Below are 14,958 nucleotides of genomic sequence, written 5' to 3'. Positions count from 1 at the left end.
GGACAAAAATGAAACCTAACTCAAACTACAAACACTAAAAGGCAATTTTGGCCGATCTTTTATTAGATGGGATCCAAACCCACACGTGCAACACAGTTGAAGTCAATGACAATCTTACTCAAAATAATGAATGTGATTACAGTCTACATGTCCTCATGCGTCTTGGAGTCCACCATCGTTTGTGAAAAATCTTGATGCCAGCCAAGAGAAGGAACAGACACAGAAAGCTTGAAAGAATGATTACTAGGCCTCCCATAGAACTCATTTTTCGTATTATTTTCTCTCTGAACCAGAACCTACTGAGTTTCAACGGTTCAATTTAAGTTGTCTTGCTGTTTATTGATGAATAATAAATTGGGATATTTAAGGTAAACGACCATGACACACACAAGATGCAACTTGTGACTATTAAAATGTGTTGCAGATTAGTGTGTGCAGATATGACACTCATATACAAATTATAATTCCTTGGATTTCCTCTGTTTGGCAGTTGACAACATACTCCCCTCACATAATTCTTTATTATGTCCCCTTGAGTTAGACTTTTGGTATTTATCATATGGCTCCACTGTGAAACTCTCATTATATAATTCTTTATACTAAAGATTTGAACCTAGAAATTAAATAGAGTAAAAAAAATCCTAAATTGTTTATACCAAATTACCTGACACCTAAAAATAAATTGGAAGAACCTCTATAACCCCAAAAATCCACCACTGCCTTGGAATCAAAGGCTTTGGGCATTCAATAAACATCAAGCCCAAACCAACTAACAGTTGGTGGGTGGCCGAGTGGCCCAAGTTTTCAGATTTTGGATAAACATATTGAATTTCCAATTTTTTTTTTTTTCTTGGGTGAAGGTTGTTGTCATTCCCATGAACATTATCATGCTTATTATGAGTTTTGGTACAATTGATGGGTCCAACTTCTTTAGAGAAGTAGTCCAATATTATTAATAATGGATTTCATTATAGTCTACACGTCCTCATGCACTTATCTTTCTAACTACAAGAAAACCCCCAGGAAAAAGCAGAAACAAGGTGCAAATTAAGCAGCAAAAACAGGAGCCAACTATTAACAGATCTTGAAGCAGAGGTTGCACTCTTTATAAGCTACCATATCCAAAGGCAATGTCTGGGTCCAGGCCCTTCAGGGCACAGTATGGACCAAGAGTGGGATTAAGAACTGGTCTTCACAGTTCACAGCGAGTGTAGCACTACTTGAACTCCATGTTGTGGGCGAACTGTAAGCAACCGAAAGGGTGAGTGGACATAACCCGGGGAAAGGGTGAAGGTATAACGTTGTAGAATCATTGACAGAACAATCTTTACTTCAGTGGTTGCAAAGTTCAAGCCCACACAAGCTCGAGGTCCCATTCCAAAGGGTAAGAATGTGGCTATGTTATTCTTAGTAGCTTTCGCAACCCCTTCTGAGAACCGCTCTGGTTTGAAAAGATGCACGTCTTCTCCCCAAAATTGAGGTTCATGGTGAAGTGCTAGACATGGGATGAGCAAGTCAACATTAGCAGGAACAATGAGATTTCCCAGTCTAACTTCCCTTTCAACTCTCCTCTCAAAGATAACGACAGGAGGATATAACCTTAGAGACTCATTGATGATCATACTCATCTGCATGAAAAATGAAAAATAATGAACAAATCAAGATTTCAAACTTAATCGAACATTTCTGCGACCTTAGAAAAGCAATAACTGAGTTCTTGACTTCCTTACAGTTTTTAGTTTGGCGATGCCATCAGGATTTGGAGTTTGTTTGCCAAATAAATGCAGGACCTCCTTTCTTGCTTCCTCTTGCCAATCCGTATGGAGTGCAAAAAGAAAGACAGTCCAAGCAAGCAAGCTATTAGTGGTTTCTTGTCCAGCAAAGTAAAACGTCTTGCACTCATCAACCAAATCGTCCACCGAAATCCTCTGGTTATCATTGACGTCATGGTGAGCCTTTAAAAGTAATCCAAGAAAATCATTCCCAAAGCCGTCTTCTTCTCCAGTTATTTCCTTCTTTTCTCTTTTCTTAACAATCCCTATTATGGAGTCGCTTATTCCTTTCTCCAGCTTCTCTGATTCGATCTCATCATTGGTTTTAAAAAACTTACTGCAATATTAAATGAAAGACTAATTAAACATGAGGTCAGAAGGAAGCCTCCAAGAATCAGAATTTTGTTGTGAATAGTTCTCTGCTGCACAGAAGATGGGAAAAAAGAATAAAGAAGATTAGTTTCTCTGCATAACAAGCATAGCCAATGCATCAGCAGGAGTTGGGTCAGCTGTGCAATCAAATGAAATTAAGAATATTTCTCATCACTTTTCAAGAAAATAAAGGGCTATGCAAAATTGTGCTCAATTTCAAATGTGGAAACCCCGAAAAGATCTCTTCTTTAGTTGAGGAAAGCATCTGCATGATCAGACTTTTATAGTAAGATAAAGAAAGAGAATTGATTAAACACTGAGTGGTTGTTAACAAAGATTGGTTAACTTGAGCAAGGTACAGAATGTACTATCCAATGTTCAATATGATTTTATAGAATCTACTTTGTTCAAGTAACAGATTCTAGCCACTTGAGAGGATTCTTCGACCAATCCAGAGACAATTTGGATTCCCTTAGTAATGAAGATTCAGAATATCACACATGGATCAGTTAATCAGATGTTCAATAACTAAAAGAAAGATCGATCCTTTGGGATTTATCTCTTCAAGCGAAGTGGCCAGAGTTAGAATGGCTATCAATGTTGTTATTCCCCAATTCAAGAAGTAGTGAAAAGCAATACCTGATGCCAGGAAACCTTAGTTTGTATACATTTTTGAATGTTAAGCAGCCCAACTTCATCAACATGTCAAAAATGTTCTTCCCTTCTAAGTAGCTGCTTCCAAATGCTGTCCTGGAAATCACTTCAGAAGTCAACAGCCTAAATTCCTCAAACATCTCAATCTCTTTGCCGTCCTGATTTTTCCACCTTTCTAGCATCATCTCTGCACTAGCTATCGTTGTTGGAATCAAAATCTAGTAAAGCAATACATCATCCAATTAGCAAATTTACTTTGACTTTATTCCGTTCTTATATTTCACCCTTCATAATAATTGACACAACTATTACAACTGCAGTATTTGCAAGAACTACCAATAACTGTAGGAACTTACTTTTAAGCTTTCACCATGGAAGGCATGGTTGGCCAACTTTCGCAATTTTGCCCATTTTTCTGCTTCGGTTACTGTCACAAGGCCATCTCCTAATAGCTTCTTCACATAGCCTTGGATTTTTCCTTTCGGGTAATCTTTATCCTTATTATACAGTATCGCTTTGCACAACTCAGGCTCTGTAATGACCAATTGAGCACGAGAACCATACCACTGAAGGTAATTCTTCCCTTTTACAAAAAAATGACCAATATTATTTTAGAACTAATATTTAATGGCAATAGCTAAGAGTTTGTTACCATATATCTTGGTCCATGAGTGAATATGAGGTTGAACTTGAGAAAATATGTCATGTGAGAAATTTTTGGGCCTGCTCATAGCTTCCTTTTGCATGTTGGAGACTTCTTTGGTGTTTCCATGGATAAGTCTGTAAGAAGGGCCTTTGATTCCCTGCAAAGCCATCATATTCTGTATGCGAATTGGTGTCCACCATAGTTTCTGAAAGACCTTGATCAGAAGAGCTAAGAGAATGAACAGACACAGAAAGCTTGAAAGAATGATTACTAGACATCCCAAAGAAGTCATTTTTCGTATTGTTTCTCTCTGAACCTGAACCTACTACTGAGTTTGAAGAGCTAGTTGACAATTTAAAATTGTCTTGCAGTTATTTATGAATAATAAATTGGGATACCTGTGGTAAACGACCATCACACAAACAAGATGACCTTATCACAAAGACACAAACTTTGTATATTACCATTAAAATATGTTGCACATGAAAATGTATATGCTAATACGACACTCATATAAATTATATTTCCTTGGAGACTGTATTTGGTAAGTGGCAACATACTGACTCCCCAAACATAATTCTTTTTTTTTTGTTTTTTTTGTTTTTTGGCCAGGACCAAAAATAATTCTTTAATCACCTCTGCAAGGCCCAAAAAAACCCACCACTGCCTTGCAATCAAAGGCTTACAGTATGTATTGGTGCCGCACTGGGCATTCGATAAAATATCAAACAGTTGGTGGGTGGCCAAGTTTTCCTTTTTGGGATAATCAACAAGTACAAGCCCCACCATGGCATGTCATTTGGGTTTCCTGACCAGACCTTGCATTGCAAATTTGCCATCAAACTGGGAGCATCCATAAGAGGACACGGTTGATCCAAATTTGACGAGAAAGATTGTGCAGCGCCGAGTGTCTGATGCAAAAGAGCAGAGCAGTTTAGACGCAGAGACAGAAAAATGAATTTGTAAATAATAGGATTAGGGATGACAAGAGCAATCCTCATAATTTGTAATTTGGTCAGATGACCTTTTAATATATTTATTTTATTTTTTAGGTGCATTGGCGGGCCGAAGCCCAAAACCAAAAAATACAGGCACTTATGATCAAACAGAAGCTGGTCCAAAACAGTGCAGCCCAACTCCACATTAAGCCCAAAAGTCAAAACCATGCTAGATAGAGGCAGAGGCACCATAAAGGCATCAATGTTAACGTGATTTATTGGCTACTCTGGTCTTGACAGTTGAAACTTGAAAGGGAGTGAAGCATTACATGAACTCCATGTTGCGGGCGAAGTGTAAGATACTGAAAAGGCGAGTGGATATAAGCCGGGGAAAGGGTGAAGGTGTAGCGTTGTAGAATCATTGACAGAGCAACTTTTGCTTCAGTGGTCGCAAAGTTCAACCCCACACAAGTTCGAGGTCCCATTCCAAAGGGTAAGAATGCGGCCATGTTATTCTTAGTAACTTTCGCAACCCCTTCTGCAAATCGCTCTGGTTTGAAAAGTTGCACGTCTTCTCCCCAGAATTGAGAATCATGGTGAAGTGCTAGAGTTGGGACAACCAAATCAACATTTGCAGGAACAATGAGGTTTCCCAGTCTAACTTCCTTTACAACTTGCCTTGCAATGGAAACAACAGGAGGATATAACCTTAGACTCTCATTGATGATCATACTCATCTGCATACACATGAAAATGAAAAGTAGAGAACAAATCAATTGAGAACATTTCTGCCACTAAACAAATAACAAGCAATCAATTGAGTTTTTGACTTCTTACTGTTTTCAGTTTGGCAATGCCTTCAGGGTTTGGATTTTGTTTTCCAAATAACTGCAGGACTTCCTTTCTTGCTTCCTCTTGCCAATCCGTGTGGAGTGCCAGAAGAAACACAGTCCAAGCAAGCAAAGTATTAGTGGTTTCTTGTCCAGCAAAGTAAAACGTCTTGCACTCATCAACTATATCATCCTCCAAAATCCTCTGGTTGTCATTGGCATCATGATGAGCCTTTAAAAGTAATCCAAGATAATCACTCCCAAAACTGTCTTCTTCTCCTGTCATTGCCTTCTCCTCTCTTTTCTTAACAATCTCTATTATGGAGTCGCGTATTCCTTTCTCAATCTTCTCTGATTCGATCTCATCACTGGTTTTATAAAAGTCACTGCAACATTGGATGGAAGACTAAACATGAGAACACAAGTAATCCTCCAAGAATCTATTCTGCAAGATACAGAATGCAGTGTGCAATATCAAACATGATTTCACACAATTCAATTTTGTTCAGGAAGCAGATTCTATAAAATTGAAAGGATCCTTTAACCAATTGAAAGGTCATTTGGGTTCCATTAGTAATGAAGATCCAGAATGTCAAACATTGATTAATCAATCAAAGATTCAATAACTTAAAGAAATGTTGAGTCTGATTGGGATTCATCCTCTCTTCAAGTGGAAAGAACAGAGATGGCTATCCATGTAAAGGAAGTTACCTGATGCCAGGAACCCTGATTGTCAAAACATTTTTGAATAATAAGAAGGCCAACTTCCTCGACATCTCAAAAATGTGCTTTCCTTCTATATAGCTGCTCCCAAACGCTGTCCTCGAAATTACTTCTGAAGTGAACAGCCTAAATTCTTCAAACACCTCAATCTCTTTGCCTTCATGATTTTTCCACCCTTCTAGCATTGTCTCAGCACCAGCTACCATTGCTGGAATCATAGTCTAGTAAGACAATAGCAGCCTGCTATTAGCAGATTTAACTTCAATTTATTATTTTCCTTCATTAATAATTTACACAACTATTACTACAGTAGTCTTTGCAAGAATTATTAAGTGTAACAACTTACTTTTAAGCTCTCTCCATGGAAGGCATGGGTGGCCAGCTTTCGCAATTTTGCCCATTTCTCAGATTCGGTTATTGTCCCAAGGCCATCTCCTAATAGCTTCTTCACAAAGTATTGGGGCTCTTTTTTCGGATAAGCTCTATCTTTGTTATTCAGTATCTCTTTGCACAACTCAGGTTCTGTAATGACCAACTGAGGGCAAGAACCAAACCACTGCAGAAAATTCTTCCCTGTGGACAAAGATGACCAAAATTTATCTTAGAACTAAGATTTCAAAACCATAATTAACTTAAGAGATTGTTACCATATATCTTGGTCCATGAGTGAATATGAGGTTCAACTTCAGAAAATATGTCATGTGATAAATCTTGGGGCCTGCTCATGGCTTCCTTTTTCATGTTGGAGATTTGTTTGGTGTTTCCATGGATAAGTCTGTAAGAAGGGCCTTTAATTCCCTGCAAAGTCATCAACTTCTGTATGCGAGTTGGAGTCCACCATATTTTGTGAAAGATCTTAATCAGAGCTAAGAGAAGGAACACACACAGAAAGCTTGAAAGAATAATTACTAGGCCTCCCAAACAAGTCATTTTTCGTATTGTTTCTCTTTCGCTATATCTCTGAACCTACTGAGTTCTTTAGCAGTTCACAGTTGAAGTTTTAGTGCTCTTTATATATTATTAAGTGTTAACACAAATGAACAAGATGCCACTTGGCCCACTTTTCACCCTAATTACCTAATCGGATTAACTTCTGGTTGTTACTTACTTGTTCTACTAGCCAGTTAACACAATCCAAAGGGCGATTTATTGTTAACACAGATGAACAAGATGCCACTTGGCCCACTTTTCACCCTACTTACCTAATCGGGTTAAGTTCTGGTTGTTACTTATTTGTTCTCCTAGCCAGTTAACACAATCCAAAGGGCGATTAAAGTATCATCATGGTCACTTATCGAAACCTTGAAAAGCTAGCTAGCACTTCGGACTTGGTAAATATGAGTTAGCTTCATATTGGAGTTATTTCCTGGCTTAATTTGTCACCAATAACAGTGCCATATTATCAATTTTGTGAAACTCTAATTATCATAGCGTTTTCCTTCATATAAAAATTTCCCAACTTTACTTGATAGAAATTTATCTTTGCTTTGAAAAGTGAGCCATTTCTGATCATGTTAACCGTCCACTTAGTGTGATAAGAAAACTTTCCACATAGAATAGACTAGAAGATAGTAGAAGAGAAATGAGAATGTTATTGAAGATGTCCACTGTTTTGTATGATTCACTGTCTTGGATGGATAAGGTTGTCTCCAACAGACATATTGACAAGAGAACAAGGTGGGGATTTACTTTTAAGAGGCATTGAAATCGACATATGGGCTTTTTAATTCACACCACATGAGAAAAGAAACACATTATTTTGAAGCTGTTAAATGTGAGGAATGAGTAAAAACAGAGCTTGGCACATTTGGTGAAAGCCTTGGGCTTCTTCTTTGACTTGCACCAATGCTGAGTTGAGTGATGGAGCTTTCACTGGCTTGTTTGGTTTGGGGCATTCAGACTTTCTGTGACACATGTTTCACTTTGCGGACAGCTCCAACCCCAACCCCCTAATTTGAACTTTGAACCCATCCATGGCTCCATGCTTCAAATTCTTAAACGTTTGCACAAACATGCCTTAATTCTTCCTAAACAATTTACTGAATCCACAAACTCCTTCTGACACATCCAGACGACATGGTCTTCTATCTTGTCGTTTTTTGTGGGCTCTTTTGGGCTGTTTGTCTTTGACATATTGGTCTTCAACATTATGAGTGATCTCTCTGCATGTCACTTTGTTTTAATTTGTGATGTGCTGATGATATTCCAATCAGGGTCTCAAAGAAAAGTCTCATCATCTAAATAAGGAAATTATCTAATTACATGGATGCAAAGTCAATTAATTAATGGACCTAAATCAATTTTTTTTTTTTTTTAAAAGACACTGATCAGAATTAATTTAGTAATTAAACTATAGTAAGTTCAGAAATTAAACATAATTTACTTATACCTCAATGAATTACAGTTTACAAGATATATCATGGTCAAATCAATCATTCCTAGCAACTCAAATGGCTATGGTGTCTGTTTTTTAGATTCTCTACTTCTTCAACAAGCAACCCTTACACATTCGTATATGTGCATTATATGTTTAATGAAATCCGGCCACCGGAGAAGGGGAGGGGATGAGGAATGATAAGAGGTGGTAGAAGTAGGTGAAAAGCCTTTTGAGCAAATACAAGGGAAATAGATGGGAAAAGAGGGGATGCAACCCAAGCTCTTAAAACCCTGGAAAAAGGAAAAGCAGGGCACCAGAAACAAAAACAAAATAACAGAGAGCAGAAAATAAGAGGATAAAAAAGTAAACTACAAGTAACTGCTGCGGCATGCCTCTCTTTTTTGTTTTGCCATGGATGATACACATTGGAATTGGATTTGGATTTGAAAATGTTTGGTTGTAATAAAAAATGTTTGGTGACAAGTTGCACTTGAGAACTACTAATGAAATATATAACCCAGGCCCTCCAGCCAAAAAACAAAAAAAAACCCAGGCCCTAATCAAATCCCTTCCCACTTCTCAAAAGCCCATCCCTTGGCCCAAACCCCTGGTCCCCACCCACCACTAACCTCACTTATTGAGGTATGCCTAAAGGCTAAGCATTCTCTCTACTTTTCTCTTGTCAATTTGCTTTTCTTCAGTAACACAAATCATTACATGACTTTAATTTCCAAGAATTACTTTCATGCAGTATATATATAGCCATCCATATGCAACCGGCCACCAAGTGAGTTGCAATTTCAAATAGAAGAAGTGAGAACTTAGCTTGGGTTACAATTAAAATGGGAGATAATGAAAGCAGGAAAAGCTCTAGGACTGATGAGAAGAAATCAAGTGAAAGTGGTGGCATGCTCAACGACAACGATGGCCTGTCCATTGTAGGACTTGCTGCTGGCGCTGTTGCTGGGGTTGCCGTACTGGCTTGGGGCTTGGCTGGAATGTTTTCAGGTAATTCAGACCAAAGCGAAAGGAAAACAATGAAAGCTCCGGGAAGAGATGGCAGAATCATCAGGGATGATTTTGAGGATGACCCTCGTTCCTATTTCAAAGACTTGCGCAAAAAATAGGACAAAGTAGCCAAGCCCAAGTGGGATCGATCTATTAGGACTTGAAGGGAAGAAAGCACTACTGGTCTTGGTCTGGAGAAATCTAAGACGTAGATCCGTAACATCACGTCATATATAATAATTTTTTCCTATTATGTTATGTTTTTTTTGTAATGAATCTGAATTTTGTTATGTTTTTTTGTAATGTATCTGAATTTTCATTATCTATTTTATTTAATCGAAGTGCTCTTTGTCTTTACTTTGTCTTGCCACGGATGATATTTAAATAGGCTGTAACTGATATTTAATTATCCGATATCGATATATGTCAACAAAATATCGGTATATGTCAATAAAATATCAATATATATGGATAGAATATTGGTATATGTCGACAAAATATCGGTAGCACATTGCAGAATTGTATAAAAAACTTCAAAATTAAGAAGGAAAAGAGGAATAACCCGTTTGGCATTGTTTTTTAAAAGAGCTTATAATCAGTAGCACTTTTGTTAGAAGCGCTTCTGCTCATAAGTACATATAAATTTTTATAAAAAATTCAAGTGTTTCATACAAAAGCACTTCGAGAAAGCACTTGTCAGGTGCTTATCAAAAAATCACTTAAAAACACTTTTATAATGCGGCCAGAAGCACTTTTATTTATTTATGCCAAACGCAACCAAAAATGTTTTTACTAATCTAAAAACGCTTTTATCAATTTTAAAAACAATGCCAAACAGGCCCGAAATCAAACTAAATTTAGCCCTAATTAGATTAAAACTCATACATCAATCCTAATTAATCAACAATAACCCAACAGAAGAACAAAATCTAACTCAATTTTCTTTACACCGATATCTACCAAAATCGATATATCCATACATTTGGATACCGATATTTAAAGAATTTCCGATAATTTTTATCCTTGGTCCCCACCCACCACTAACCTCACTTATTGAGTTATGCTTAAAGGCTTAAAGCATTCTCTCTACTTCTCTCTTCACTAAACTTATCAATTTGTTTTTCTTCAGTGGGATCATTATCTTCTTATTTTGGCTCAGTTCTCGGAAGCCTCAGTGCTCATAGTCACATCCTCACCTAAGAGGTATTCCTCCTACCTTCAGTTTTTTATTTTTATCTAATTTACAACTTAATTAGGCTACAATTAAGATTTTAATTTCGGCTTTAATTCAGGTTTTAAATTATGTGTGATTTGATATTTGCTTTATGAGGTATGAATAGTGGTCCAAAGCAAGTATACAAGTTTTCTATTGTCAATTTGTTGGATTAAACGTATGATCACATCATGATAATTGGCAAAGTGAAGTCCAAATGTTAAAAAACCAATTAATCAATGAGCATATTGATATTGATGCAGTATTATATTAACTGGCAGTATTTTTTAGGGATGCAAAATGGGAGGCATTGAAAGTAGGGAAGTGTCCAAGGGAGTAAAAGCTGCTTTCGATATGCAAGTAGGGAAGTGTCCAAGGGAGGAAGAGCTGCTTTCGCTATTGCAAGGAGGGAGGTGTCCAAGGGAGGAAGAGCTGCTTTTGCTAATGAACAACACAATTAACAAACACTGCTAATTTTCTGTACAACTTTCCATATAGCATGGTATTCTACACATCGATAATAATATTTCTAGGACGTTCCAGCTTTCTATTTGTTTCTTGTTTTTTGGAAAATGGTAGACTTGAATACCATGCATCCTTGGAAATTGCATTATTGGAGGCAGCTAATTTCTAATTCTATTAAATTTTTCGATGTACATATAATGTTTAATATTAATCTGGCGGTTCCAATACTAATTTTTATTTCTATTAAATTTTTCGATGACTCTTAAAATTTCAAGAATGAATATTGCACTAACCACTATGTCTAATTGTCCATATATATAGCCATGCACCCTCCAAGGAATTCACAGAACCAACAAGCAGCTAGCAATTAAGCACTTAATTATAATTAGGAATTAATACAAGAGAGAGATCGAGAGAGAAATGGGAGGCAGCAAATCCAGTGAAGACAAAAATATGAAAGCTCCATCTACTTAATATGAATAAACACTACTAGTTGAATAAACTTTATTGAGTTATGCTTAAAGGCTAAGCTTTCTCTCTTTCACGAATCTTCTCGAGAATTTGCTTTTCTTCAGATTTGCATGACTCTTTAATTTCTAAGAGGGTTTATTTCATATTCAGTACCTAAACTTTGACCCTTGTCTTAATGTGGTACCTAAACTTTTATTTGTCCCAATTGAGTACCTAAACTTTTATTTTGTGTCTAATATGTACCAAAATGAATTTTTATTAAAATTGTCAATAAAAATTAGGGGCAATATAGTCAAAGTATATTTTAATTATTTTTTTTATATGTTTAAAATTATTAAAAAAAAACACACAACAAACAAAAAAATTAAAAATTAAAATTAAAAAATAAATATTTTGAAGTGACTATATTGCCCCTAACTTTTGTTGATAATTTTAACAGAAATTCATTTTGGTACCTATTAGCAAGGAGTAAAATTTCGGTTTCGAGGAAATTTTCGATGGAAATTTCGACGGAAATTTTCGAGGAAATTTCGATTAAAATTTCGATTTCGACAAAATTAGACAAAAACGACGGAAATTATTATCAAAATACGGAAATTTTGAATGAAATTTGACCATATGCTTATTTAACATATTATCTATTACATTGATAAAAAACATTAAAGAAACTAAATTATATAGTAGGTTTCATGTGATATAAGGTGAATATAATGTGCGCTGGAGACAAATACTGTTAAAAAATTGGGTCACTAATTAATAATTACATAATAAAATTATACGAATAAATCACCAATGTGGCAACGGAAAGTAGCAAGTTTACTCAAAGGGACTTGAAAATGGTCTTCAATAGTTAAATTAAGTCGAATTGGGTTAAAATAGAACCAATCCGATGGGAGCAGCGGCGACTACTGTTTATCTAAAATTTCAATTTTTCAAATTATCAAAATTAGAAAACCAAAACATTAAGGAAATGAAACTTTATGATAAGGGGATAAATTTTTTTTTTCCATAATTTATGTTTACAAGTTACAACTAAACGAAACACCAAAATGACCAGATCAAACCCCAAATAAAATTTCAAACCTTTTTTTTTCTTTCCAATTGCCTAAAGACTCTAAATCTCAATCTACCTTAAAAAAAAAAATTTCTTTCCTTTTTTCTCTTCTTTTTTTTTTCTTTTTTTTTTCCTTTTCTCTTCTTTTTTTTTTTTTCTTTTCTCTTCTTTTTTTTTTTTTCCTTTTCCTTTCTTTTCTCTTATTTTTTTTTGCCTTTTCTTCTTCTTCCCCAGTTCCCCCAATCCCCCGTGACCTTCCTCCTTTTTCTTTCATTTTCCTCTTCTTCCCCCAGCGCCAGACGCCCACTCTTCCTTTCCTTCTCCCTCCTTGCCCAGACGCCCAGTGATCTGCGCCCACCTCCTTGCGCCGCCCGCGCCTGCGGCTTGCTCCTCCCTCCTTCCCCAGCCAGCCCGCTCGCCTCATCCCTCCTTCCTCAGCGGACGACCGAAGGGCAGACTGTGCCAAGTCGGTTTTGGCTCAGATTATGGTCATTGTTCGTTGAATCCATCGATCTTCAACGATGGCGGACACTGACGATGGATTGAAGAAGCTCGAGTACCTTTCCTTGGTTTCTAAGGTCTGTTCAGAGCTCGAAACCCATCTGGGGTTTGGAGACAAAGTTTTGGCAGAGATATAGTCGCGAAATTTCGACGAAATTTGGCGAAATTTCGTCGAAATTTGGGCGAAATTTCGCCGACATTTTACAAAATTGCACTTGAAACCTTACCGAAATTTCGGACGAAATTTTGAAAATTTCGCCGAAATATTACCAAAATTTCGTGGTTATGTGATAAAATTTCGGGATCCCAAAAAAACGAAAATTTCGGCGAAATTTCACTCCTTGCCTATTAGACACAAAATAAAAGTTTAGGTACTCAATTGGGACAACTAAGTTTAGGTACCACATTAAGACAATGGTCAAAATTCAGGTACTAAATATGAAAAAAACCCTTTCCAAGAATTACTAATTTCATGCAGTATATATACTTCCCACTTCTCAAAAGCCCATTCCTTGGCCCAAACCCCTGGTCCCCACCCACCACTAAGCTCTCACTTTATTGAGTTATGCTTAAAGCCTAAGCATTAATTCTCTCTATTTTTCTCTTCACGAATCTTCTCAATTTGCTTTCCTAGTAACACCAATTTTTACATGACTCTTTAATTTGCAACTGAGAACTACTAATTAATGAAATATATAGCCCAGCCCCTACCCAATCCCCCTTCCCACTTTCAAAAGCCCATCCCTTGGCCCAAACCCCTGGTCCCCACTCACCACTAACCTCACTTTTTGAGTTATGCTTAAAGGCTTAAACTTAAAGCATTCTCTCTACTCCTCTCTTCACTAATCTTCTCAATTTGCTTTTCTTCAGTTATTCCTTTTCCAACTTTCCTTCATCTTCTTATTGGAATCATCATCTTCTTCTAAGCCTCGGTGCTTCATAGTCAAAACCTCACCTAAGGTATTCCTCCTACCTTCAGTTTTTAATTTTATCTTTACAAGTAAGACTTTAATTTCAGCTTTAATTCAGGTTTTAAATTAGGTGTGATTTGATGTTTTTCATCATGAGGTATGAATAGTGGTTCAAGCAAGCATACAATTGTTTTCTATTGTCAATTTGTTTGATAAAAGTGTGATCACATCATGGTAATTGGCCGGAAAAGTGAAGTCCAAATGTTCAAAGACAATTAATGAATGAGCATATTGATATTGAAGCAGAATTAACTAATGCAGTATTATATTAACTGGCAGTGTTTTTTAGGGATACAAAATGGGAGGTATTGAAAGTAAGGAAGTGTTCAAGGGAGTAAGAGCTGCTTTTGCTATTGCAAGTAGGGAAGTTTCCAAGGGAGCAAGAGCTGCTTTCGCTATTGCAAGTAGGGAAGTGTCCGAGGGAGCAAGAGTTGTTTTCGCTATTGTAAGTAGGGCAGTGTCCAAGGGAGGAGGAGCTGCTTTCCCAATTGCAAAGCGGCAGTATTTAAGTGCTGCTTTCGCTATTGCAAGCTTTGCACTACTGGCTTGGGTTTTGTTTAGAATTTTTTCAGGTTTAGGGAAAAGGAAAACAATGAAAGCACCAGGAGGAAAAGGTAAGAGAATATTCAGGGACAACTTTGAGCGTAACCCTTCTGCCTATTTCAAAAGCTTGCATACGAGACTAGTGTGATACAAGTATCGAACCAGTACTTGGCCGATATGGTCAATAAAAGCACTAGTATTGCTTTTTTTTGTTTTTCCTCGCTAATTTACATGAATTTTCCCTATCTATGTTAATGGGGAGTACGTTTGTTTTGTGATTAAGCTTTCTGTCTTTATTTTGTTTTGTTTTTACTATGGAGGATGTATTGGAACTAAAAATGTATCATGGTAATTTTGAAACCTGTCTAAAGGATTCAAATTAATGTGTTGTATGTTTTCCTTCCCACTGTGAATGGGATT

General features: G+C 36.7%; 2 protein-coding genes and 1 long non-coding RNA gene across 4 annotated transcripts; 1 reads left to right on the top strand and 2 right to left on the bottom strand.

Annotated features, from left to right (window-relative positions):
• Positions 1-831: 831 nt before the first annotated feature.
• On the bottom strand, positions 832-3,799 carry LOC147295283 (cytochrome P450 CYP749A22-like). Of its 2 annotated transcripts, none has more exons than XM_086230309.1 (5): positions 3,451-3,799; positions 3,155-3,330; positions 2,784-3,016; positions 1,731-2,109; positions 832-1,628 (listed from the first exon to the last, which is right to left on the bottom strand). In XM_086230309.1, exons 1-5 carry the CDS (start codon positions 3,734-3,736, stop codon positions 1,200-1,202), a joined length of 1,503 nt encoding a protein of 500 aa, XP_086086435.1. In that variant the 5' UTR covers positions 3,737-3,799; the 3' UTR covers positions 832-1,199. The 2 variants fall into 2 exon arrangements, with proteins under 2 accessions (XP_086086435.1, XP_086086434.1); XM_086230308.1 differs by having other exon boundaries at positions 833-1,628; positions 3,155-3,381.
• A 711-nt stretch (positions 3,800-4,510) lies between these two features.
• On the bottom strand, positions 4,511-6,891 carry LOC147295282 (cytochrome P450 CYP749A22-like). Its single transcript, XM_086230648.1, has 5 exons — positions 6,583-6,891; positions 6,282-6,508; positions 5,924-6,156; positions 5,220-5,598; positions 4,511-5,119 (listed from the first exon to the last, which is right to left on the bottom strand). Exons 1-5 carry the CDS (start codon positions 6,863-6,865, stop codon positions 4,658-4,660), a joined length of 1,584 nt encoding a protein of 527 aa, XP_086086774.1. The 5' UTR covers positions 6,866-6,891; the 3' UTR covers positions 4,511-4,657.
• Positions 6,892-13,685: 6,794 nt separating this feature from the next.
• Positions 13,686-14,944, top strand: LOC147295281 (uncharacterized). The gene is made up of 2 exons (XR_015120708.1): positions 13,686-13,984; positions 14,275-14,944. It is a non-coding gene; the product is annotated as an uncharacterized LOC147295281 (long non-coding RNA).
• The last annotated feature ends 14 nt before the right edge of the window (positions 14,945-14,958 follow it).

Source organism: Dryas octopetala, chromosome 2 (assembly GCF_963921425.1).
Source record: "Dryas octopetala chromosome 2, drDryOcto1.1, whole genome shotgun sequence".
In the NCBI taxonomy this organism is placed as follows: Eukaryota; Viridiplantae; Streptophyta; class Magnoliopsida; order Rosales; family Rosaceae; genus Dryas; species Dryas octopetala.
This window is presented reverse-complemented; position numbering and strand designations above follow the sequence as displayed.

What these genes read in the sequence shown, in the direction of transcription:
- LOC147295283 (XM_086230308.1), bottom strand. Translation starts at nt 3,736, where the DNA reads ATGACTTCTTTGGGATGTCTAGTAATCATTCTTTCAAGCTTTCTGTGT. An exon ending in CTCATGGACCAAGATATATG is followed by an intron (nt 3,382 to 3,450) that starts GTAACAAACTCT and finishes TTTTTGTAAAAG; the next exon opens with GGAAGAATTACCTTCAGTGG. An exon ending in CTAAGGTTTCCTGGCATCAG is followed by an intron (nt 2,110 to 2,783) that starts GTATTGCTTTTC and finishes TTAATATTGCAG; the next exon opens with TAAGTTTTTTAAAACCAATG.
- LOC147295282 (XM_086230648.1), bottom strand. Translation starts at nt 6,865, where the DNA reads ATGACTTGTTTGGGAGGCCTAGTAATTATTCTTTCAAGCTTTCTGTGT. An exon ending in ATCAGGGTTCCTGGCATCAG is followed by an intron (nt 5,599 to 5,923) that starts GTAACTTCCTTT and finishes CCAATGTTGCAG; the next exon opens with TGACTTTTATAAAACCAGTG. An exon ending in GCATTGCCAAACTGAAAACA is followed by an intron (nt 5,120 to 5,219) that starts GTAAGAAGTCAA and finishes ATGTGTATGCAG; the next exon opens with ATGAGTATGATCATCAATGA.